At 35.2% G+C, this 26,355-nt stretch overlaps 1 protein-coding gene across 1 annotated transcript; it reads right to left on the reverse strand.

The window, feature by feature from the left end:
* Positions 1-14,794: 14,794 nt before the first annotated feature.
* LOC103952690 (1-aminocyclopropane-1-carboxylate synthase) lies at positions 14,795-17,513 on the reverse strand. Its single transcript, XM_009364345.3, has 4 exons — positions 17,262-17,513; positions 16,557-16,688; positions 16,275-16,435; positions 14,795-16,094 (listed from the first exon to the last, which is right to left on the reverse strand). Exons 1-4 carry the CDS (start codon positions 17,406-17,408, stop codon positions 15,113-15,115), a joined length of 1,422 nt encoding a protein of 473 aa, XP_009362620.2. The 5' UTR covers positions 17,409-17,513; the 3' UTR covers positions 14,795-15,112.
* Between the last annotated feature and the right edge of the window lie 8,842 nt (positions 17,514-26,355).

Below are 26,355 nucleotides of genomic sequence, written 5' to 3' on the forward strand. Positions count from 1 at the left end.
AGCTTTAGAAGTGTAGAATACTGCAGTTGGGCCCCTAGCTCTTCTCGTATAAGGGCAGAGCTTACTGCTACTTCGGAGACTGCCAAGTAAATGTATATGTCCTCCACTGCTTCCGGCTTGGATAGTAAGAGAGGTGATGTGAGATACTTCTTCAAGTTTTGGAAGGCTCTTTCGCACTCTTCATCTCATTTGTCTTGTTATGCCCTCTTGGTAGCCTTGAAAAAAGGCTTGCATCAATCTTTAGACTGCGAGAAAAAGTGGTTGAGGGCAACTGCTCCTCCGATCAAGCTTTGGATCTCCTTCAAGGTAGTTAAAGACTTCAACTCTAGGATCGCTTGGATTTTCTTGGGATGTGCTTCAATTCCTCGTTGGGTTACTAAGTACCCTAGGAATCGGCCTAAAGATACTCCAAACGTGCATTTGGTGGGGTTGAGCTTCATCTTGTACTTTCTGAGGATGTTGAAAGTTTCCGCCAAGTTGCAAATATGGTCTGTCTCCTACTTGCCCTTTACCATGATGTTGTCGACATAGACCTCTATCATTACCCCAATTTGCTTCTTAAACATTCTGTTTACAAACCTTTGGTAAGTGGCTCCCGCATTCTTAAAGCCAAAGGGCATAACCCTGTAGCAGTAGGTGCCTCGCTTAATCACGAACACGATTTTCTCCTTGTCGAGCTCATGCATGGCTATTTGGTTGTAGCTGGAGTATGCGTCCAAGAAGATGAGCAGCTGGTTCCTAGAAGTTAAATCTACCAATAGATCAATCCAAAGAACAGGATAAGGTCCTTTTGGGTATACCTTATTGAGGTCGATGTAGTCTACACCAACCCTCCATTTGCCCTTCTCTTTCTTCACAACTAGCACGACGATGGCAAGGCATGTTGAGTGTGCTACCTCTTTTATGAATTCGGCCTCGAGTAGCTGTCAATTTCACCTCGATAATTGCTACTCGTTCAGGTGCAAAATGTCTTCTCTTTTGGATCACCAATTTGGCAACAGGGTCGACATGCAGCTTGTGGCAAGCTACCTCGGGATCGATGCTGAGCATGTTGGAAGGTGACCCGGTTTTCCCTAAGAAAAACCGTGAGTTCTTCCTTCTCAATTAGGCTTAGACGTACGCCGATTCTGGCTATCTTTTCCAGCTACTGGGGATCAAGAACGATGTCTTCGGCGTACTATTTTGGTTTCCATCCTATCTCGTCTGCTTGGGCGTCATCCTCTCGATCCGCCTGCTATAATTGCTATTGGGTAGCTTCTTCATCCCTTTGGACCTTGGTAGCCTTTATGGGGGTAAAGGTTATCTTCTTTAACTCCTTTAATATTTGCACAATGCATCGTCAAGATGTGGCCTGGTTAAACTTGATTTCTCTTACTCCTCCTGGGATGCAGAATTGGATTTTTTGACACTTGACCAACTAAGATTTCCCAAGAATCCCATTGTAGGGAGCTTTGAGACAACTGGTGGTGTTTTCACGTCAAGTGTGATGTGGCCGATGGCAGTCGAGGTGTGCCCGTTGAATCCAGTGAGTACCTCTGCTCGGCGTATGATTGTGATTTCTAGGCCCATCTTCTAAATTACTAAGAGTTGAGGTAGGTTGACTGCACTCCCATTGTCAACCATCATCATGTCGACTATAGCATGGGTTAGTTGGACAGATACTACTAGTGCATTGTCCTGTGGGAAATTGACGCCTTATACATCTTGCTCGGTAAAGCCAAAGATAGGTCCAGGTTGAATGTCGATTGCGTGGACCTGTGAAACTAGTAGAGTTTGTTGGATCTTCCTCTTTTTGGAGTTGTTAGTGGCCCCCAAATGCTTGGATTCGGCAAAGATACGATTGATTCGAATCATTCTGGTTGGTGGCTCCTTATCATTGTCAGCATTTCTTCTAGGTTGTGCATCTGGCTTGTCCAAGTATCTATCAACCTTGCCTTCTTTCACGAGCTTCTCTAGATAGTTATTCCAGGTGTAGCAGTCGTCGGTTGTGTGACTATGACCTCAGTAGAATACGCAGTATTTGGTGTGATCTAACTTGGAAGTATCTCCCTTTGATTGTTTTAGCAGCTTGAGCCACGGCTCATTCTTGACATCGCGAAGGATTTGGCGGATCGAAATTGAGAACTTAGAGTAGTTCTTGGTTGTTAAGCCTTCTTTATTCATGGGTCGGTCATTACGTTTAGCTTTTTGCCTACTTTTCTAGACTGCTTCCGGTCCTCTTTCCTTTGAGCCACTACTGACTCTTTTCGAGGCTGCTCGGATGCCTTGTCTGCTCGTCGAGCCTCATCCTAAAGTGCATGTTTCTCTGTCAGAGCGAAAGAGTTTGCTAGACTTAGATCGTCTTTCATGATCATTTCTCCGAACAGTGGGTGGTCTGCTGAAAGTCAATTTTGGAAGACTATGCTTGCTATTGAGTCGTCGCATCCAAAGATCTTCGCCTTCTCTGCTTTGAACCTCTTCACGTAGTCATAGAGTGATTCCTTTGGGTTCTTCTTCACATTGAACAAGTGGTCGGACTTTTTCTTGATCGAGCGTTAGGATAAGTATTCTTTAGTGAAAACCAAGGAAAGATCATCAAAACTCCAGATGGATCGTGGTGGCAAGGTATGAAACCAATCTTGTGCCTCGCCTTGTAAGGTGGTGGCGAAGATTTTGCACATAAGGGCATCGTTGCTTCAATAAAGAACCATTGTGCTTTGGTAATGCTTCAAGTACATCTCTGGATCTTCATCTCCTTTGAAAGATGTGAAGTATGGCATGTTAAACTCACGAGGAGGCTCTTCCTGCTTGATCTCGTATATGAAAGGTGACATGTTCATGTTGGTCATATCCTGCCTTAGTGCTTCATCGACCTATTCGTTGCATTGGAAATTACGCAATTGCTCGTTGATGAGCTTTTCTACCTCTTCTTGAATTTTCCTTTATTGGGGTAGCAGAGCTCTCGGTTGCTTCCGGTCTTGACCTGCTGGTCTAGGCTGCTCTTCTATGTTCTTGGCTTGTTTATGCTGCGGCAGCGTTACATGTGGTCAATTCCTAGCACGCGAGGGAATTCTTCGTAGGTTACCAGTTGAACTTAAGCCAGATTAAGTGATTGTTTCTTTTCATCCGTCGTGTTGTCTACTCCGATGTGATGTGGATGATGCTCCTTGCAGGCCTAGCAGTGAATGAACGCTTCTCTTGAAGGCTGTCCATGTTGAATCGGAGCGTGGCCCCAACCGTGAATGTATAGTCATCTGTGGGCCTAGTCGAGAGTGCACGCTCCTTCACGAGCTAAGACGGGAGTATGCGCTATCTCAATGGCCCATCAGGAGTGTACGTTGCCCGAACACTCGATTTGTGGTTGGTCGAATGGCTGCTTCCTAGGACGATGTTGGAGAGGTTCCTTGTCTGCCCTTGTCCTACTTTGGGACACCTCGTTTGGGGCACATTGGATCTCGGTGCTTTGCAAGAGCTGATTCACCAAGATCGTATATTGTGCAAGGGCGCTTGTTAACTCTGTGACTTGTCGGGACAAGTGTTGTTCACCATTCGGGTTGGAATAGTTTGGAATGAATGTGCCTCCTTGAGCGGTGGAAGGGTGATAGACTCCGGCCACGAGATTTGAGTTGGAAAATGTCAAATTTATGGAGAAATGTCGTGAGAATGCCCCCGACTCGATGGTATGTCTTGATGGTTCAGATAGTCTTGGGCTGACTTGGGCTGCTTAGGATGCCACTGAAGCAGGCTGGGCTACGGAATGCGAGATTTGGGCTTAGCTTGGCAATGCGTTGGGCTCACATTAGGCTTGGAGTGACATGGCTTGGGTTGTGGCTTTGGTGTCGTGGGCCTTATATGGCACGGCTTGGGCTTGAGCCCGTGCAAGTTTGGATGGCATAGCCTAGGCTATGGTGAATTTTTTTTTGGGGGGGGGGGGGGGGGGGAAAGGGGGAATGGGGAGGGGCTTTAGTTGAAGAACCTTTGATGTCAAAGTTAGAATTTTGAGGGAAAAGTGTTTGGAGAATTTTAAGAATTTAGCAAGAGAATTGGAAGTTGGTTTTGGAGAGAATGAGAGGGCTTTTATAGGGGTGTGGCCGTCCTCCTTGGGTGAGAGAGGACCGGCCACTTGGCTCTCTTTGTGGACTAGGTTCTTGATTTATATTTAATTGGGCATAATTGAATAATTAACTAATTAATTAACCAATTAATAGAATAATTGCCTAATTGATTAGCTAATTAGTATAATAAAAAGGGAAAGACTTGGGAGTTACCTTGTGGAAAGGATTTGATGAGAATGGATGAAATAGGTTTTGAATTGTTACTTATTTTGGGCACTTTTGACTTGGTTGAGAGATGATTGTCTGCTGCTCGCGCGTAGGAATCCCAATGTGCCTTAAGGGTATTTTTCTCCTTTTCATCCAAAGATCCATGTGTCACACATTGTGATTATTTTTGGCTCCACAAACCCGATAATATAAACAGGTAATATGACCCGACCTGTTACCTGTTAAGGAAATATTTAAACCAATCAATAATCAAATGAAAAACATAATACTAAATAAGTATAGGTATATGCATACCATATTGTCACATCCAAAACATAAAAACACATTTTTCTTTTAAGTATATTTTCACTTACCTAAATTGATCAAATAGTATAATTGGAAAATATTGGAATAGAGAAGGGGTTTTTTCGTCCAAAAAAGTTCTAATAATATAAGTGAAATAGAATCAAACGGTATAGATTTACTCTCATTTATATTACGACTATTATTTAAGTAAAGTCTTTAATAGTTTTTTAATTAATGTAGAATTGTAAAAAATATAGAAAAAATATATAAATGCTCGTAATGACAAGCATTAAAACTTTCATAAAGAGCTTAACTTCGAAATTCACCACTATAATCATATAAGTCATAGATCAAAATTTAACCATTGATTGTTGTTTACATTTACGCTTCATTGTTCTCGTCAAATTTTGTTTTTTTAGATTTTGTTTTTTGAAAACATGATCTATTAGACGATGTAGGAAGATGAACGGTTTGGATCGTTGATATTATATTCAGAGTTTTACGGTTAGTAAAAATATTGCTTGATGTTTATAAAATTTCTACAAACTATATGACATCGACTCATATTTTAATTAAACGTAAATATCGAAACGTGATATCAAAGATCTAAACCATTCATCTTCTTACATTGGCCAGAAGATCATGTTTTCAAAAAAGAAAATTTTAAAAATGAAGTTCAGTAAGAAGAATAAAGCGTAAAGGACAATCGACGGTTAAATATAAATTTAATGTTTATGTGTTGGATTTCGAAGCTAACCTCTTCATGAAAGTTGTAAAACTTGTCACTATGAGTGATTATATATATTTTTTTACATTTTTTACACTTCTACAATAACTATTATTTATTTTATTTATTTTGCCCTCAAATAAAAAACATTATTCATGAGGGTTTGGAGGATTTTAAAAATCTATATGATAATATAAGTGTAACCATTATCTACTTGTGGAAGAATAATGATGAATCACGAGTGTTTATATATTCTTTCGCATTTTTCATACTTGTATGTATGTTTTCTTAGTTCTTGCCTATACAAATACTATATTAGTTTATTTTAATTTTGGACAACAACATGTTAAGTAAAATTTATCCTAGTAATGATAATAAGGAACTCTCATAATAAAAATAAATAATGACTAAAACTATTTTTTTTAAAACTTATATAGAATAATAATACAAAACTATATATTTAATATAGAATATATTGTATATATTAATATGGCTATTGTATTTTATAATAATTCTTTTAGCAATTAAACTTTAAAATTATCAAAATAATTTTTCTCTTAACGGGTTGAAACGGGTTACCCACGTGTTATCCGCGTGTATACCCGTTAAGAACCCGTTATTAACGGATCATCCAATAATGACCTGATTAGTTATCGTGTTGACCTAAAACTCATTATTTTCGTGTCGTGTCAACTCATTTTATTTGCATATATAATACATGGTTCCATTCCCAATTACACAACTCATTTTATGATAAAAGACAATCTTGTTGGACAAGCAAGAGATTAAGTTGATAACAATATCAGTATTCGACCATTTGCCCGTCAGTTTGAAGTTTGGCATGAAATCATAGTAAGTTAATTGAATTGGATCTTTACTTTGACCAGACCCACATTACAAAGCTTATACCAAATACGTAGTATTCAGGTGCCTGTCTTGACTGATCCGATGTGAAATTTGCTTAGAGTGTGGCTTGTGTCTTTGAAATTTAACCATTGTTCCGTCTCCCTAAAATTTACATTTTCTCCCTGCACGTTAAGTTTGACTACAAATTTGAGAATAATGACCGGAGTCTACTGCTAGTATCTTGGGTTTTGCTAAAGTCTAAAGTTAAGCTAAGCCTAGTGCACCATCTTGGGCCCTTGGGATTTGTCGGTTAGGAACACAAAACCCAGTTTAGACTTCCTCTTTCAATGGCTTTTAATCTGCCCAAAGCAGCAATATTTAGCTATTCAATGATGAGTAAGAAATTTTTATCCAAATTATTTGTGTTTTATTCATAGAACTTCGTGTTTAATTATTATTGGAACTATTCTCAGTAAAGATCATATATGCAAAAAATGAATTAAAACTAATGTTGCTCTGTCAATCAACTGTAGTAAAAAGATAGATGATTTGTAGCGAATAGATATATGTTTCGTAATGTTTTCACTATTTTCATTCATCTATTTTTATACAGTTCGATGACCGAACGACCTTAATTTCAATTGATTTTTTGCAGAAAATCTTTGTAGATTGATTTATGATATGAATTGCTCTGATCATAAAGACAAAGTATTATTCAAAGTAAGCATAAAGTTGTTGGCAAAAAGAAAAGAAAGAAGAAGCAAAAGGTTCTTTTGAGTACCACCAAATTAAAAGCAACTAAACATGTACATTCATGGAAAATTGAAAATTGCAGTACTACACCAAATACTTTGCTCCGCATATTCAGCATCGATCTTGATGGGCAAGACAACAACAATTTGTTAGAGTAAAATGAAAATAGTAATCACTCCTTATATGTCTAACAAATATACAAATTGTTGAAGGAACAATAGGAAAAAACTTGTTCTTATTACATGCTAAGATTTGATTTGTATGTAAATAAGAATGTCTCATCCTCAATATGCAGCCAACTAGTAAGCATTTCCTTTGAAGTTTAACCTTCTTTTGATCACCATATTCCAAGAGGCCCCATCCTGAAGTGGCAGTCGTCTTGCAACATTTGGCTTTTGAATACAAAATTTGAAGGTTGATACCTTATGTAAGGACAATTGGAGACCATCGTACTTCAGCTGTGACCCTCACCAATTCATGCTCTATTTTAAAAAAGAGCATGCAATAGTAATTTATCCAAAATTATCTCCACATACAAAACAGCTTAGACTTTAGGGTCAGATTTATTTACTTTGGATATGCATGAGCTTTCATGGAAGGTGCCCTGCTGATAAAAGTTTATGGGGGTGACCAAATCACAGTACACCACTACTTGAGCGGGATATCAGGGATATCTCAGCCACATTGGGAGGCAACATAGAAAGCTAAAATTTGTATGTGTTACAAAAGGAATACACCGCCCTTGACATTGTCTTGGAATCAATCAACACCTTTGTTGATACAATACAGAGTGGGGGAATCAAACTCGGACCTTTGCGGTGGTGAATGCTTGTAAATCAGCTGTTCCAAAATCCCTTGCAAACAACACCTTCTAAGTACAGGAAGAGATTAGTTTTCTAGGAACCCAACTAGAGAAAAGTAAAACAGAAAGAAAGAAGAACAATTAATTTGTACTATAATAAATAAAATAAAATAAAAAATCAATGCTTAACACCGATTGTTGATTTGTTATGTTGTGCAACATTTATAATTAGAATCATACGTACATATAAATACAATTCATCAAATCAATAGTTGTAAGGAATAGTCTGATATAATAACATGTCATTGTTTGGTAAAAGAAATTCCTTTACTGTCGTACATGACATTTTCACACAAACTCTCCAAGAAGAAATGGGTTAGCTAGCTATTATTCCTACAACCAAACAAAAAAGTGATGGTATCCTGTCCCAGTTGATTCATTAATGATAATGACCTATACTGAACTCTCAAACGAAATAGTCATCGGTCAAGAACATATCCTGCAAATTGATCCTTTTGAAAAGAAGGCTATTGAAGAAAACGCATCTGCACGTAGAAACTTAAAATATCGATCATTTCGTTCATTCCTGTTGGCCCCTTCAAGCTTCACTACAAAAAGCTCATCTAACTTCATATATACATGTAATAAAAGTTTGTGCACGGAGAAGAAAAGCTGCGTGTGCACGTAGAAAGAAAGCTTTTTTCTTTTCTGTAATATGATTCTCAAACATCTAATTATACTTAATTTATAATGTAACCTTCAAAGTCCTTGTACTAATTAATATTAAATAAAACCTGCATGCTAAACAAGAGAACACAAATTAAACAACCAGAGACCAAGAAATAACAAAACATGTCTATCATATTCTGTAATGAAGACAAACCTCTCGTTTGCTCAATCATTTTCACCAAAATTTCAACAGAGAAACTAATCCATCTGTGGAGCCTTATGGGGCCTAATGTAGGATACACAAATATTCTTGGTATGGGAAGTGGGTTAGGAGGCACCAGTGTGACATCAAGCAATGAGCTATTTTCATGTGATGTGGCCCTCCTTTGTCTCCCTCCATGTATTCATGACCTACGGGAGGGCATATCAGGTTGCTTTTTTCACTGAGGTTCGAGAGAAACCCTAAAACCCTACCCTCCCCTCAATATTCATATGCCTGCAAAATTCATTTATTTTGATCTATACATGCAGGTGTTTTATGTTCCCCTCACATGTGATACCCTAGGGTTTGCTCATGTGTAACCCACATGTTACCCATACCCACGTAATTAAAAATTTCATATGCCTGCTTCCAAACGAAAAAACTGCCTCAAATAATGGCAATTTAGATATATTTACTTCTAACTAACATTTTAGAGTACTTAATTTTTTTCTACCTTTCTTGTCAATGTCACTATATGATGATGATAGTTGTAAAGTAGAGACATTGTAGGGTTAATTTAGGTCTAATGGTAATGGCAAATGTTTGGTGTCTGTTTCTTTGTCGAGGAACATCTGTCAAAAGGTTTTCATGTCTGAATTTTTCTCTCTTCGTGTCTGCATGAAAAGCCAATTAATTAGCTGTTTCCTGATCACTTAGACTGCTTTGCTAAAGTACTTAGCCTACTCATCATACCATAAAGGTGTTAATTAAGTACTCTAACTTTGTGGATCATACTAAATTAATCTAAGAGAAAAATCATTTTCTATTATATAAAAAAAAAATATTTCTATTTGTACTATCTCAGTTGATCATGTGTGATACTAAGAGAGATAACACAAATGAATTTTTTGGTAATATTGTAACAATCCATATATGAAGGAAGATTGACAAAAAATGAAAATAGAACATACAGATCTCCGCTTAATTACCTACAATACTAACAGAGAGACGATTAAAGTGTTTGTTTATTTATAATTTAGAGATTTGATTAAGTAATATATAATTTTAGGACTCCAATGTTTTAATGGAAATATTTTTTCATCTGCCTCCTGAGATCTCATTGGCTGTCCTAGTTTGACCCTTGACCACAAGCAATGGAGATAATTAAATATGCTAAAAATGCTCATGGTGTGAAACAGACGAAACAGTGAAAGATCGACTAATTAAATTATGGTGTATGGTAGACCTGCCTGAGATCTTCAATTTTAATGGGAATTGGATCCTCTTCTAGGCAAATCCTCAGAATCCTCCTGACTCACTAACACGAACCGTTGAATTTTGATCCAACGGCTACAAACAGAGAGTTCCTTTAAAATTATAATAATTGTAACCGTTAGATCAAAATCCAACGGCCCGTGTTATTGAATCAAGAGAATTCCAAGAATTTGCCTCAGAGAGGATCCAATTCCATTTTAATGCACCTCAGTCTTACTAACACACTGATGAGTCATATAAACCCAGAATATTTGTACATCAAAAACCAGGTTTTATTGAGGAACACATGCACAGAGTCAACAAAGAACATGGAAATCGACCAAAATTCCGACTTCTATATTTTAATTGATATTTTATAGGAAAAATATTTTAATTGATACATATAAATTATAACTTATTATTAATGAGAGCTAACAAATTAAATCCTATCATATGCAAAGATCATGGGCCGTTTGGGAGGTTACTTATCAGAAATTTGTTGTAATAATCGAACAACCAGAATGAATCATTATAAATCTGATATAATTTGAAATTATAATATGGATGGTAGGTGAATTATTTAAATTGAAATATGTCCAACCAATTTTTTATTTTAATTTTTAATATTTCCCTTTTCTTTATGGAAGATAATATTTCTTTCACTTTCTAATTGATACAGGTCAACGAGGGGTGGCAGCATTTTGTTCTCGTCACATGGCATCGAAATGGCTGTTACTTGGAGTTCGCATAATAAGATGAAGAAAGCTGATCTAAATTATTAATTAATCTGAAATTCATATTAAACAACACAAATTAGGGAATCGCGGCTTGGATTGATGTGTTGCCTATCAGTATGTTCTATATTTTCAGAAAATAAAAAAAGAAATGCTACAACACCTTATTTTTAAGAAAGGAAAAAAAAAAAAAAGAAGTGTTGGTACCTACTGTTTTATTAAAAGTTACATTATAATAGTCAAAGTTTATTTTTCAATGATACATAATTATAGTTAATTTATAAAAATAATAATAATAATATTGTTTATAACGCTACAATGTTGATGGTGGACATCATATTACATTAGCAAAATATGATGTTATGTGTAACATGGTTACATTACAAAAAGATCATTAATTCAAAAAGTATTGTTGTTTTTTAAGTGTACCACAAACTAATCTTTCAGAAATTGTGGGGTAAAGAGTGATGTTGATTCTCGATGTTTGAAACTAACTAATTAATTAAATTTACTTCTACTATAATGTCAAATTGCTTTGCCACTATAATATGATATGCTTATAATAATCAGTTAAATTGTGTGGGTTGCGAGGAACACAAGTTTAGGGTTGTTAGGGCAAGCATGCGGAACCTAAAATGGCTATTAACCAAATTTAGGGTCGGATCAATTTGTTTACTTAGTAGAAAGAGCAAACATCAACAGTTTTTTTCCAATAGAGAAAAAGAATTATCTCTTTTTTTTTTTTTTAGTTTTTATCTTTTTCTCAATATTCTCTTTTGCATTATGATTTGTCTCCATGCATAAAGCGAATTACATTTGAGAGCAGAGTCCTTAATGGGCGAAACCGCGTAAGCTATCAACAGAGACATGAACTTTGTAAGCACTCATCACTCCCAGAAAGTTCAAGACTTTTTTAGCTTTCTTGCAAATAACTCTTCCCCATCAGCGTGCGTAGTTGCTGACGATCAACTTTGAATATCCACAACAGTTCTAACTTTAGTTAAATTATTATTCCATTCTCGCTTTCCTTTTCAGTTCAACATGCATTACCATACAAAAAGAAGTTCGTGGGTCTCCATGGCTTTAATTATCTCCTAATTAAATTGGTCCACATAAGCCTAAGCTCTACAGATTAGTGGTATTCTTTTGGGGCTGGTATTATACAATGGAATGTCATCATGAACTAGGTTTCTGGGACTTTTTCGGATGAGCTACGTCCCTGAGCGGGATTAAGTATTCTCCTGTTTAGTGCTCCTTCGGACTAAAAACTAGACAGTAAAATCGATGGAGACCTACATTTTGGTGTTATATCAGATTAACAAACCATTAGTTTAATACCCTGCCTATCCAAAATTAAAATAATTTAATAGTAGTGCTCAATCTTAAGATATAAAATAATTTACTTTTTCTAATACAATGATTCATTTACAAAAAAGGGTGGAGGATTGAGCTGAGTTGCACAATAGATCAACTTACTAACCCTTATGGATCTGCGTGTGACAATTGACTCTTTTTTAGTGTTTTACTTTTTTGTTTTAATTTTACTATTTTGGATATTATTGTTTTTTATTAGAATATGTTTAAAAAAAAAAGAAGAGATATTTGTTGATTTGCCCCTTGAACTTGTATAGAGGTGACAATTTCCCCTTGAACTTTAATTTTAGCCGATTAGCCCCTTGAACATTTATAATTAGCCAATTTCCTCCTTGAACTTTAACTTTAGCTAATTACCCCCTAAAATTTTATAAATAGCCAATTTCCCCCAAGCGTTAGATTTTAAATTTTTCATTCAATTTTCATCCATTCAATTTTCCATTCTTTTTGCCCCCATACAATTGTCATGTGTTGTCCGCGTGATTAAAATGGATAAAAAATTGGATAATATATTTTTTTTTAAATCTAGTGTCAGGAGGGAAATTGGATATTTATAAAAATTTAAGGAGTAATCGGCTAAAATTAAATTTCAAGGGAGAAATTGGCTAATTATAAAAGTTCAGGGGGGAAATTGATAGCTCCATACAAGTTTAGGAGGCAAATCGATAAATATGCCTTGAAAAATAATGAACTTACTAACCACCTTACATGGTGGTTTTTTTTTTTTTTTTTTAAATTCCAATAGGAGAAGGGCAATTTGGGTATTATGAGAGCTTCACCTTTTTTATCTTCTCTCTTAAAAAAGGAGTGTTGATAATCCCACGCCATTGTCCTATTTCCCCATATTTTAATAAAATCTCAAAAGTATTAATAACATGTTTATAATTTTATAAAAAGACTTTTAAACCCCTACCCCATTTCTCCCCCATTGTCTCTCTCTGTCCCCGTTTCTTTGTTCTGTTTCACGTTTCATCTCTCTTTTCTCGGCTTCTGTACCGACCACCACGGCCGGAAGCACGAAGGATTAGGAGGAGCACGTCAAAGTTGTGGTGGTGGAGGAAGGGAAAGAGGAGTGCCCCTCTCCTCTAGGGCAAGTCACTTCTTGTTTAGGGCTTAAATTTCAATTTCCATTGAATTTTAATGGTTGTGGAGATTGAGAGCGTCACCATGGTGGTAACTAACCTTTTAGTTTGTTTTTTTATCACCCCGAACTTCATTGCTTGATAGTTGCTTATTACCCCGAACTTCCTTGCTTGATAGTTGCTACAAGTGCAAGTGACTTGTTGCCATAGTACAAAATCTAGAGATAGACAGCTTGTGAACAAGATTGAGAAAATGGTATTGGATTCTGGGATTTTGGGTTGGCTAATTGACATATTTTGCTGCTAAAGAGTTCCAGAGGAGACTAGAGGTGGAAACAAGATAACGATGGTGTGGTGCTGGTACTATGATACAGGTTATTTATAGGGGGTGGGAAAATAAAATTTTAATTTTAAAATTTTTATAGTGGGTGAGATATTATAATGCGGTGGAGAAATAAGACAATGAGGTGGGTCTAGTAGCTCTCCTAAAGTTTGTACCATTTAAAATTCATGAATTAATTATGACTTTAAAGTGCAAGAGTTGATGAGATCCCATGAGCCAAACACTTAGTGACATAGATAAAGTGAGCATGGTAAAAATGTCCCATAGTCATAGTCGTTACTCTACGTGTTGACAAGGGAGAAATTACTTTAGAATACCAAATCTTATATGTTTGGCATCAGAAAATCCAATTTTTCTTTAATAATTAGGACTATTCAGTACTACGAAAAATGAACGATCAGAATTGAATTGAGAAAATAATATGTGTGCTTACTTACCAATCTAATAGATATAAAACCGAAATATTGAAGACTTACCCTAGAAAATCAATTTTTTTTATTTTTTGGTCAAACCCTAGAAACTCATCAAAATCCACTAGAAAGCATGATTTGCTAGTGAAATTTTGGACATTAGTTAAGGGAAATTTGGTAAAATAAGAGGCACGCGCCCCTACTGTTCCCTTCATACCTCCACCCCTGCTCGTGGATGTCACTACATGCTGGACAAGTTAACGAGTTGTTTCGCAACGAAGAGGGACCGGATATTCCCAATTGAGCCCAAAATGACATAAACGCAGGTTATAAGCCTTTTTGAAGCATGCCATACTAAGAAGATGTACCAAATTAATGATACCGCACTCTGTATCACATATTAATGTTGGTTGATCGTTACATATCGTTTAAAGATAATAACATGCTCACTTAGAAAAAATGAGTCCACTCCACCCCATGTGATATTTCAACCTGAAAAAAAAAAAAAAAAAAAAAAAAAAAAAAAAAAAACATTATAGCCCCTTTATATATGATACAGTTGGTGGCTGCTCTTGATGGAGAAACTTTTTGGTGTATTCAGACGATTATAGTGTTATTATCTCACTCATATATCCTAGAATTGGAATATTCAACCATGCACATATCCATACTATAACACATGAAATAATCTTCTCTTCATGGCAAAAGGGCTAGCTAAAATTTTATCTTAAAGATGGAATGTTATTTGGAACCCTAGCACAATATTTGGCTTTCTTTTCCCACAGTATGACCTGAACGCACACAAAAACTTTGATTGAAGCAAATCATAATCTTAAATATATTAAAGTTTGACTTTCCTACACACACGGCTTTGAGAATGTAGACGGCATTCAAGCATTAGTGGAGATCTGCCGGCCAACGTCGGCAGCGTATATATGATATGAGTCAGTCACCTTCTCAAGCCGCAAACTACGGTGGCGCCACTACGTATGCTATATGGCAATTGGCAAGAAGCATATGATTATGGGAGTTCACACTAGGATATAGAATCTACAAGATACACTAATCACATTGTATTGAATTAATAATACATCATAATCACAATGGATTAATTATAGTTTTTGAAGACATTAAGGAAATTTGGTGCCCACGCAAATGACTGAAACTAGTTTTACAAACGAAGCTAAAGCCACTTCACATCCACAACACGGACCGAGTGCGCACTTCTCTACATTCGAAAAAAAATAACTAAAACGTAAAATAAAAATTCAACCAATTAACTTTTGGCAAAAAAATAAAATAAAGTTTGTTTGGTCTAAACTGCAATTTTAATTTTTGGCGGTTTCTTGTACTTAGACCAGGCTACCTCTCATCGACCGGGAATAGGGCTGCGGTCGTCGAACGATAGCCGGAAAACCCACTTGGTGAGTGACCGTCTTCTCGAGTGGCTTAACTGGCTGCTTTGGCTGCGGCCAGTGACGTCGGGGACGTTGTAATATTCCCCCACAAAGGCCTTCAGTCTCTGCATTGCCAAGTCCAGTGTTTCCTCGGACAAGTTTGCAAAGCAGACACGAAACCAACCAGGTTCCGTGCAATGACATGACGATCCAGGAGAGATATTGAGGCGAACTTCGTATACAATCTTTTTCCAAAGCTCCATTTCGGCTTCGAAGGTGTTGGACCTAAGCAAGTGGCTCATATCCACCCAACAGAACAAGCCAGCATTGCCCTTGAGGCAGCTAATGCCGGCTTTCTGAAGGCCGGAGACAAGCTTTTTCTGACGTTGTTTGAGTCTTTTTTGGTTCTCGGCTATGTAGTTCTTAGTAAGTTTCTTGTCGGATAGCATGGCGGAGAGAAGGTGCTGAGTTTGAGAAGAGACAAGTCCAAAGCTTGACATTTTTGTAGCAGCGGCCACAACCATGTCGTCGTTGGAGTAAATCGCCCCGACTCGAAAACCCGGAAGACCAAGATCCTTAGAGAGGCTATAGACAACGTGAACTCGCTGCCAAACTTCGGAATTCTCATCACATTTTCTATCTTTGAGAACTTCCATGACGCTTATAAAGGATGCGGAGCTAAAAGCTGTGCCGGAGTAAATTTCGTCGCTAATAAGGTGGATGCCTTTGTCTTCAACGAAGGAAAGGAGGAGGTTGAGCTCGTTTCTGGTCATTGTGGTCCCCAATGGGTTTGATGGGTTCGTGACCAATACGCCTTTGACTCTGAGATTGCGTTTTTCGGCTTCTTGGTAGGCTTCTTGTAGAGCGGGTTCAGTAATTTGGAAGCCATTGGAGCTTGTGCAGTGAATGGGTACAATCTCGACTCCAGTTCGCCATTTGAGGTCTCTATCAAATCTGTAAGAAACGTAATAAAATATTTTTAGGGATGAATTAATGTTTAGTTATTTCTTATCATGAAATGAAGTTCACGAGTCACTTCAGATACTAAAAACTTGGTAGGTCTCAAGTTCAAATCGTTTGTAAAACAAGAAAATAAATTGAAAAGGATAATCAAGTGATTATTAAGATACGTACCCTGGGTAGTATGGTGTAGGGATAAGAACAGCTTCACCGGGGTCAGCGAGGCAGAAGATGAGGGTCTCATTGGCTGAAGTTGCACCGGCGGTGAGGACTAAGTGATTGGGATCAAAGGTCACTTTGTTCCCTCGGATTTCTGCCATGAAATCTACCAATGCCTGTAAGAAGAATGATCAAAAGCTGAGTCAGATATGCAACTGGCTAGAACTTACTTGTTAGAGTAGTACCTTTGAATTGCATTAACGAAAAGTGAGCACTATATTATATACATAAGTTCACCTTTTTGAATGCGGGAAGGCCGTGATAATCTTGGAAGAGTGCAAGCTCTGCAAATATGGATTCTCCATTTTTCTTAAATGCAGCTGCGTCTGGATTCTTAGCGAGCCATGACTCCAGAAGATCAAAGCAGAGCTGGACAAAATTGAAATAATGAGTACAAAGTTTATATGCTAAATATTACTATATATGGCAACAAGGGCGGAGCCAAGTACAAGGCTCTCCTAGGCTATAGCATAGGGAGAGTTTGGTTCTTCACGCTTAAAAATATTAATTTTTAGGTTAGTTTATGATTTTTAATTGTCATATTTCACAAAAGAAATGAAATTTTTTTATTAGTAAGCCTATTTTTAAGAATAATAAGAGGTAATAGATGTTAAATAAACTCATCACTTTAACCAATATTATATTTAATAATAATAAATTAAAACTTCCATATCACAAATGGTTCCTTATTTTATTCACTTGAAAGTTTTGAAGGCTAGAAACCTAGAAAACATAGCATAAATTTTTTGCTTCAAATTGCTACATTCAAGTTTTTACTATTATATAATTTTATGTAGGCAATATAGGATTAAAAACTTGATTTCGTAGTAATAATTTTAGCTTAGCCCACCCACCGAATAATTTCTGGCTACGTCATTGTATAGTAACATTTATGCATGTTTGTTCAATTAATTAAGCTACTAAATTATAATAATTATTTACCTGATTTTCTGCAAGACCCATCTGAATAATCCCGTTTGTGTTGTGGACCTCATGGTAGGGGTTCTTCTCATACTCTTGCCAGCCTAAGAAGTAGGAGGAGTCTTGGCCGTGAGAGTTGAACGTAGCGTTTCTGGATAACATGTGCATTTTGGTGACAAGCTATAACACAAAAGTGTGAATAGGAAGAGATAGCAAAAGAAGAGAGAGAGAGAGCTTGAGGTTTTTGTTTTGGTTTTGGATTACAAGTTTGAAGTGGGATATTGGATGGTGTTGGAGTGGAGAGGTCTATATATAGCGAAAAAATAATCATTATATTTTAAACATATATAAAGGATTTGTCTAACAAAGGAATGCCACGTCACACTGAGTAACCAAACAATTAAGACAAACAAGGGAACATTTATGCTCTATAGCTATGGTGTAGGTTCACCATACACTTAATTATTTGTCATGTACTGTCTTTTCACCTAATTCTAGCTAACTTTTGCAGTAAATGTTACCTTTTCAAATTTGAAAAATATTAACCAAGGTTATGTGAAATGGCACGTGTCAGATGATTAGGTGTATGGTGAGCATACACCAAAGTTTAGAGTGGTGAGCAAAAACAAACGTTCATTATTTTTCTTAGGAAAAATGTTAGGGAGATCATGTTTTTAGATCATATTTTGTAAAAGGGAAATTCATCGTTCAAAGGGAATTAGACTACTCAAGAATATCAAATTTCATTTATTTTCTATCAAAATTGAATAAAAGATTTCAAAAATATCGAATAAAAGAAAAAGAATAATGTATCGATGAAAGGTTGCTTGATCTTCTTTGGGAACTTGAGTAAGGCATAGTTGTGTTTAATAGAATACCCCTCTTTATCTTTATTTGGTGTAACTATTTGAGGTTAACGAGGAAATTTTTATGTCCATATTTAACCAAGGAATTCAATCATCATCAACCACATCATATGGTCTACAAAACATGATTTAAATAAATGACATCTCCAGCATCACCCCTTACTTAATATTTGTGATTCATGAATTTTGGTCAGGTAAAATCATAAATTTTGATCAAGTAAAATATCAAAGATAACACGATAATTCTACGCGCTTTTATATCCACCGTCCAAAGCAAAGACATTGATCAAGCAGGACCTCCACATTCCCAAAACCCAAAAATCAATGAAGTTTAGTGTTTACTAATCAAGATTAATTAATTAATTTTTGTCACTATTTTCTTGAACTAGGAAGTGTGTTCCACCACCTACAAACTTGAGTGGGGATTACGAGTGTACAAAGAAGCATTAATCAGATTGTAACTGAAAAAACAAAGAAACAAGAATTAAGACTGGGGTCTAATTTTGTTTAGAAAGCCTTACCGACAGCGAGTATCATAGAAAATGGCTAGAGTGACCCACAAGGTCCTTGAAAATTTCGACCTACGACTGTGCCCCCTGGTCCATATGCTTCTTGACTCTAGTAGCCACAACTAATTTTGTCGGCCATTTTTCTCCTCTATTTTTCTTTTTTTTTATTTTATTTTATTTTAACCTTTAAGTTCGTTCGTACAAGTTCTTGTGTCTGATAAGCCCATTACCCTAATAGCCAAACAATGTTTTGATTTGAGTCAACCTCGAAAAATTCGGTAGGAACATAAAGGGCATCTCTCTTTTTTCTTCATTTAACATCATCACTCTAATCTCCTTTATAATTAGGTATAAAAACAGGGAAAACACTAGAATCATTTGTTATAAACCTTGTTTTGTTTTCCCTTCATTTAGAGGAGAAATTGGATTTGCCATGAGACTAATAACTATTAATTAGGGAGCCTAAAAATTGCTCTTGAGGTTAAGTCAATTTTTGTTAAGATTCCATGAAATTATATGCACGATATATATATATATATATATGTTTCAAAAGATTTAATATAAGATTATTTAAGAATAATCAAAGCGGGTACTTAAAATTGCCTTCTTTTATGGCAAACTATTATCCTATAAATTAAAGAGAAGACTTTTAGAAGGACTCAATTATATATGTCACCAACTTATACCCATCGTTAGAATATGCATGCAAGTATAAATTTTTCAGCAATTAGCATAAAGAAGGCACACAAACTAGTCAGAAAAATTCAGAGATACCGATGACTGATAAACTTTTGCAAAAATAAAAATACATTAAACAAAAACAAATATGTACCAATTAAACAACTAATCTCCATACGCTAAAACGAAATAACTAATCTCCATCACCCAACTCATAATTATATAGAATTATAATAACAAAAAGAAACAGATACTATATCTGGAAGCCAAATTCTTTATTTTGGGGTCCATTTTTTGTTTTTCAAAATCAAATATTTTAATGAAGGATAAAACGTGTTCCTCTTTGGGGGAATGAGCTCATTTCCCCACATGTGAATAAAGTATCTTCATTACAGAAATTTCATAATCAGAACCACTGAATTTTTTAATCTTCATCTGAAGATCATCCTATAAAAAATCATTCAAATCGGAGTTCGTGTAATCATCCAAATGTACTAATAAATGGAGGGTTCATTGTGAATATATTATTTGGTACCTACACTGTTAATTTATTTGATAAAGTCGGATAACTAAATGAACTCCAGTTCAAATAATTTTTTATAGGATGATCTTTAAATGAATTTTAAAGAATTGAAGGGTTCTGATTATAAATTTTTTACAGTAAAGATACGTTATTTGCAAATGAAGGAATGAATTTATCCCCAAAGCAGGAATGCAAGCATTATATATTAACAACATGGTCTGTTGATTATAAATGATTTTATTACCAAATACCTTAAATGGTTTTCTTTTCTGTTATTCCAACTAACTTAGTATAAACTAAATATTATTGCCAAAATCTAAACCGTCTTTCAAATCCTTTCATCCAATGAATATTTTAATTTTTTCTCCTAATACATGGCCCATTGGTTTGGACCTCCAAAAGTTAAGCAGCAAATCGTGATTGAACAACCGAAAATTGATCAATTTTTTTTAATTCATGAGTCGGGGCATCCTAATTGGACTGCCGAACTTGAGCAGCAAATCTTTGGTATTCGTATTTTCATGATAATGTCTTGCCTTGCCATTTGGACGGCGGTGACTCGACGTTTGCTATTCAAACTTTGCAATGCACTGATGAAGGTATAACATAAAAGTACCAAATATCACTTAGTATTACGGTCTAATTGTATTTTTCTTAACTTGTAAGTGAGAGATCTTAGATTCAATTCTTGTAGAAACGAATTTGAACCATATTATTGTTAATTCATTATGAGGCTTAACTTATTCCCTACTCTCTTAATGTAGATTATAATATTGTTTGTTAAAAGAAAGTAACAAACAAATGTAAATAAATATAATTAATTAGACTGAAAATATGCTAGTGATGGTTTGATTAGGATGTTATTAAAGCAAACAACGATTATTATTCATAACAACTTCTAACCCATAGTCCGCCCTTTGTTTCTGCTACCTGGTTTCTAAGCCTTCCCATTGTAATTCACATAGATTATTAGTCCCTACTCCCTATAGTTGCCGCTTTTCAGGAAAGATATAAATTGAGTTAAAAAAACTTCACACATGAAGTCACCATTAACAAATGCATTTATGGGTTTAAAAAGTGATTAACAGACAGTTGTTCGTTGCTTTTCAATTTGTATTTGATGGAAGCAATTAATTAGTTATAAGGCCGAGCAAGGCGATGGTGATGGTGATGGGTCGTTTCACTCACTGCTAGCTCCTAGATTTCCTTCGCTGTTTTTGGCATATATTTTATTTGCTTGTTAGGTTTTGACACCTCACTGCGGTATATAGCTGCATTGATCCTCTCTGGCTTAGAGGTCTTGCTATTGGAAGAGTAGGTGGGTCTGTCAGTATCAAAGAAATTAGCAACTATGAAGTAACCCTAGTATTGACTATACTATATGTATATATACTTTGAACAAAAAAAAAAAAATATGTATCTATATATACAGATTCTTTAACAAAAAGGATCCTATTTTTTAAAAAAAAAAATAATAGAAATACCCTCTTAACTGTTAGATTTGGCTTTTAATGAAATTGTATGGTTGAGATTGTGCGACCTATGATTTAATCTCAACCACACAATTTCATTAAAGTCAATTCAACGGTCACGAGGGTGTTCCCATTTTTTTAAAAATAATGGAGATCCCTCTTGTTAAAGGATCCGTCTATATGTGTGTGTGTGTGTGTGTGTGAATGTGAAGATCTAGTTGGTAATCTGAAACCAACGTTTCACAGCCCTAAGAGCAGTAGCAGTCTTGGATGTATATACGTATGTACAGCATATAAATTTCGTTTTTGCGGGAAGCAAGTTTAAGGGATGAAAAATAACCATTTAGAGCGAAAGCTGTAAAAAGCGATTTACAATTTACATTTTTTTTATATAAATTTAAATTTACATCTCATCAATTAGACCAAAAATCATATTTACGTCTCTTGAAAAAATAAATGAAATAATATGTTTTTAGCTTCTCAAGTTTTGCATATTTTCATTGGAAATTTTCTCAGATTCATAAAACTGGGGAAGATCTAGTTGGAGAAATATGCTATAATTAGATTAGAATAAGGATTCACTCCCTTTCACCGTAGAGAAAGCATAAAAAACCATTTCAATCACATGAAGAACTGTAGACTTTGATTCTTATATATAAAATATATTGTGTGATCCATTTCAGATTTTGTTTTAGTAAACCCCAAATGGAAATATATTGTTATTCTTTATTTGAAGGTCCTTCTTGTTAAAAAAAAAAAAAAAAAAAAAGGTCACATTTAAACTATTAAACCATTTAGTCATTCTTGTGGAAAAAAAAGTTAAATTTGAAACTATATTTTAAACCATTTAGTTAAAGCCAAAAAAAAAAAAAAAAAAAAAAAACTAACATGGAACATCAAGAAAACCACCAACAGTTAAATTGAGAGGTTCGAATTTGATGAGAATTTTTTTCAATATCTTTAAGAGACCAAAAAATTACTAAAAGACAGTCGGGGAACTAGAAAGTACATTGCAGCGTGGGCATAAAGGGAATCCGCCGGATCAACTTATCTGAGGAACCCTTATAAGATCATCAAATAATTCAGGTCCTTTTAATGAAAGAGCTATTCACACTCCTCCATGCATTCACCTTTCACAGACGATGAATATCCAGGGAAACAGGATGTGAAGATTTGACAAGCTACCTCAGTCTTTCACTCAAAGCTCCATTTTTTTTTTTTTTTAAACAAAGTTGAAGTATTACATTTCTTAACAAACTTTGTCGGATTCTAATATCAATGTGGTGAGATTTATCATTTGTTTTCATTAGAGTCTAATGTAATTAATGCTCTGAAATTGAATGTAATCAATTATCCTTGCATTATATACTTATAGTCCAGGTTAATTAAGATATTTATCCATGCATTTAAAACCATACCTGAAGTCCGGCCGGTCTCTCATTTGGCTAGAATGATCTGATTGATGCAAATATATGTGACAACTAGGGTTGGGCCACTTTGCTGGATTTAAGTATGGTTATGGGACGACAAGTAAGACACGATTAGATCCTTCGACTCCCAAAATCAACTATTACTGTTTTAAACAACCAAATCAATTCATGCTATTCTCGTATTAGCCATAGCTAGCTGAACACAGATAGAATAAGATGAAGAGGGAATTAGTTAAAGAATGATAGGAGCCACGTGGTTTGTAGTGGAGAGGGGGTTATTAGGGCATGTGAAATCCTCGTTTAAGTGCCCCCCACCACACCCAGCGAGCTATATATAAGCTAAAAATACATTAACAGTTGGGGGACAGTGAGAGGCCTGGTCCATGTTGACAACTAACATGATGCTCACGTTAGACCATTCCCAGGAGACATTGCCATGGACCATTTGCCCCCTTTTCTTCAATTACGTAGGTCCCTTTGTTAACCAAGCTTGATCATATGCAGAAGAAGAAGAACATAGCAGACTTAGAGAGAGAGAGAGAGAGAGAGAGAGAGAGAGAGAGAATTCTTAGAGAAGAAGTAATCTATTTGTTTTGATTATTTTCCTTAACTGTTTACATCATCCTTAGAGTATATATATACAACTAATGTTGCTTACAATATAAGCTAACTGTTTAACAAACTACTAACTACTTGTCTAATCTTATGACACTTGTCAAGAGTATAGCCTTAGATTGGTTACTCCTTACACCTAATTTCGTAGTTCTTATATTAACTTGGGATACTCTTCTTCTCCTAGAATCTAAGGTTCAAAAAATTATGATCATTTACTGTTCGATATTAATCAAATGGTAGAGCAGAAAGCACAACAAAAAAGTTAAATGGTCACCTAACTACCATTGAATTAAGAGCAAACGGTGGGTGAACAGAATATGTCTGTGTGTTAATTTGTTACATTCTAATCCATTTTTACATTTGCTTGTATATATCATCCATTTTATTATACGTTATAGTTTTATAATATTAACCATTTGAAGGTCAACGAAAGCAACGCATACCTGCCATGTGACTACACGAAGCAGAATGTACGTAATTCAACCCTAATGCGTAATGCGTACTTTGACACCAAAAAAAAAAAATAAATAAAAAAATTAAAAAACACCCTAGAGATGGCCAAACTGAATAGCCCAAGTCTTCTCCACAAATCAGTAAAGGAAAGAAAAAAAACTGATCGAAGTTTTCTTGCTCTTGGGACCATCGACTTTAGCCAAAGTCATCAGCAATTGAAGGAGATGAACTGATCTCAAAATTCAACCCATTTTGATGTTAGATGCGATGAGTGTAACCGCTTCAAAAGCACAATTTATCCGTTCATTGGCGCTCATAGTTGGGAAATAAGGAATTGTTTTAGGAGAAAAATTTATATGGATTATATTCACCGTCACTATAGCATTCTAGCTAGTTTAACAACGTAATGCCATGTAGAAAGAAAGTTATGTATGACATAATATTAGTGACTCAAGTTGTCATGGTGTGGCATTGAAACATGTTCCATATAAGTTCTTGTTTATTGGGGTTCAGTTAATATATGAAATATTAATTTTTACTACTCATAATTTTTTTTTTGTTTATTGGGGTTCAGTTAATATATGAAACATGTTCCACATAATTTTTACTACTCATAATTTTTTTTTTTGGTCAAAAGACAGATTTTATTAGAATCTAATTAGAATGTTTATATCGTCCGCTAAGATATTGAAAAGAAAATCAGAACCAATAAAGTCCCATGTATGACAACCATCATACTTGTCAAATATAGAATTTATTAGATTCTAAGTCTGAGTTGTACTTCTCGATATGTGAATTCTGATAAGCACAACTCAGAACTCAGAATGGTTAATTAGTGCGTGCGTGTTATAGTGTACGGATGACTTTGCCGGCAAATTTGAGTTAATTAGATTCAAGTAATTAAGGCTGACTATTTCCGTTTTGACCATTGATTGATACTTATCTAATTGGGTATGTATGACCCAAGCTAGTCAAATTAATCATCTGCTGTTGGTATAATCTAAATGTTGATCTTATCCCCATAAAATGTTGATTCAACTTATTGAGAAATTCAGGGAATCAAGGAAAAATATTTTCGGCTGCGAGAGGAGATCACATTCACTTTCACACATTCATGAATTAATAGTCCTCTTCATATATCTCAGTTACAACGTTAACGTATATATATGGTTAGCTAATTATCTTAGTTACAGAGATCATATTCACAGTCATGAATCAGCTTCGTGTATATCTCAATAAAAACACACATAAATAGTTAGCTAATTATGTCAATCGAGTTAAATTTAAGATATATACATATATATATATATATGTATATATTTATGGATCTCTCTCCTCCCATGCATGGCATGGACGTACGTACGTGTTCATACTCTTCCCTTGCATGTGCATGCAATGTGATATACAGATAGAATGGCGACAAGACAATTAATTATATGGTACGTGTGTCGCTACCCATTTTCATGCATGGTTCTCATTCTCTTCACCTGCATATAACCTATATACAGTAGAACCTCAACTTGCTGTAACGTTTTCAAGGGAATGTGATTATAATAAAACCATGATATCGAATATGTTATGAGGACTAATTGGACTTATATTAATAACGGACTTACAAGTATTTTAATCATGATAAAATACATAAGAGGGAAACTATTAGAATTAAAGATAATGGAATAAGAGTTGGTTACAAACTCTTGAAACTGCAAACACAACTACTACCACAATAGGAGAAGTAGTTGTGATCTCCCGTAAACAATATAACTGCAGTATGGTCTCTCTTCTTGGACATGAGGTTTATATGCACTAGCCCTATCGAGAGTGAAACCATTATGAGTCCTAGAGAAGAGAAGATCGCTGCAAAAGTTTTGATACAGTAACTTTGCAATCCACTCAAAAGAGTTTGCGTTGATTGCCTAATCTCATGGCTAATCCTCCAAGTAAGTCTTGCTTACTGTATTTATATATTAATACTACATGTTGACAACGATATAATATATATGAATGTAGTCTTGTCTAGTGATCTAGTTGATCAAGTTCTACAAGTATCAAAATGCCAACACTGACATATGTTCACAATTACTGAGTGCATATTGAACTACCGAGTTTTACCATCTTGAGAAGAATCATGTTCAGAGTATATCTCACTTACTTACGTTCCAGAATATACGATGGGTTGCTAATTGATATTAGATCCTATGCTCTAAGATACAATAAACACAGAGATTTCCACGTCATCAGGTATAAATAAATTAAAGGGTGACAATAGTTGTCAATTTTCCCTAATAGTTATAGGGAGGTTTGAAAGTAAAATAGAAAATGACCTGCACACTGATTTTCTTTTTCTCTTCTCCGCACCCTGTTTATTCATATTCTTTGTTTTTTTTTTTTTTTTAATTTTATATTCAATTTAAAGACTATATAAGGGTGTACAAATGGACTAATATAAAGCGTGTCCCAAAATTATTTTTCAATTAGAGATGTGTGAATCATTTTAACGTTTTACTCGGATTAAAGGGATATACAAAACAAAAAAGGATTACATGAAAGCAAAGAAGAAAGAATTAAA

The sequence above is a fragment of a genome, unplaced genomic scaffold, assembly GCF_019419815.1.
Source record: "Pyrus x bretschneideri cultivar Hongxiangsu unplaced genomic scaffold, Pyrus_bretschneideri_v1 Contig8, whole genome shotgun sequence".
Classification (NCBI taxonomy): domain Eukaryota; kingdom Viridiplantae; phylum Streptophyta; class Magnoliopsida; order Rosales; family Rosaceae; genus Pyrus; species Pyrus x bretschneideri.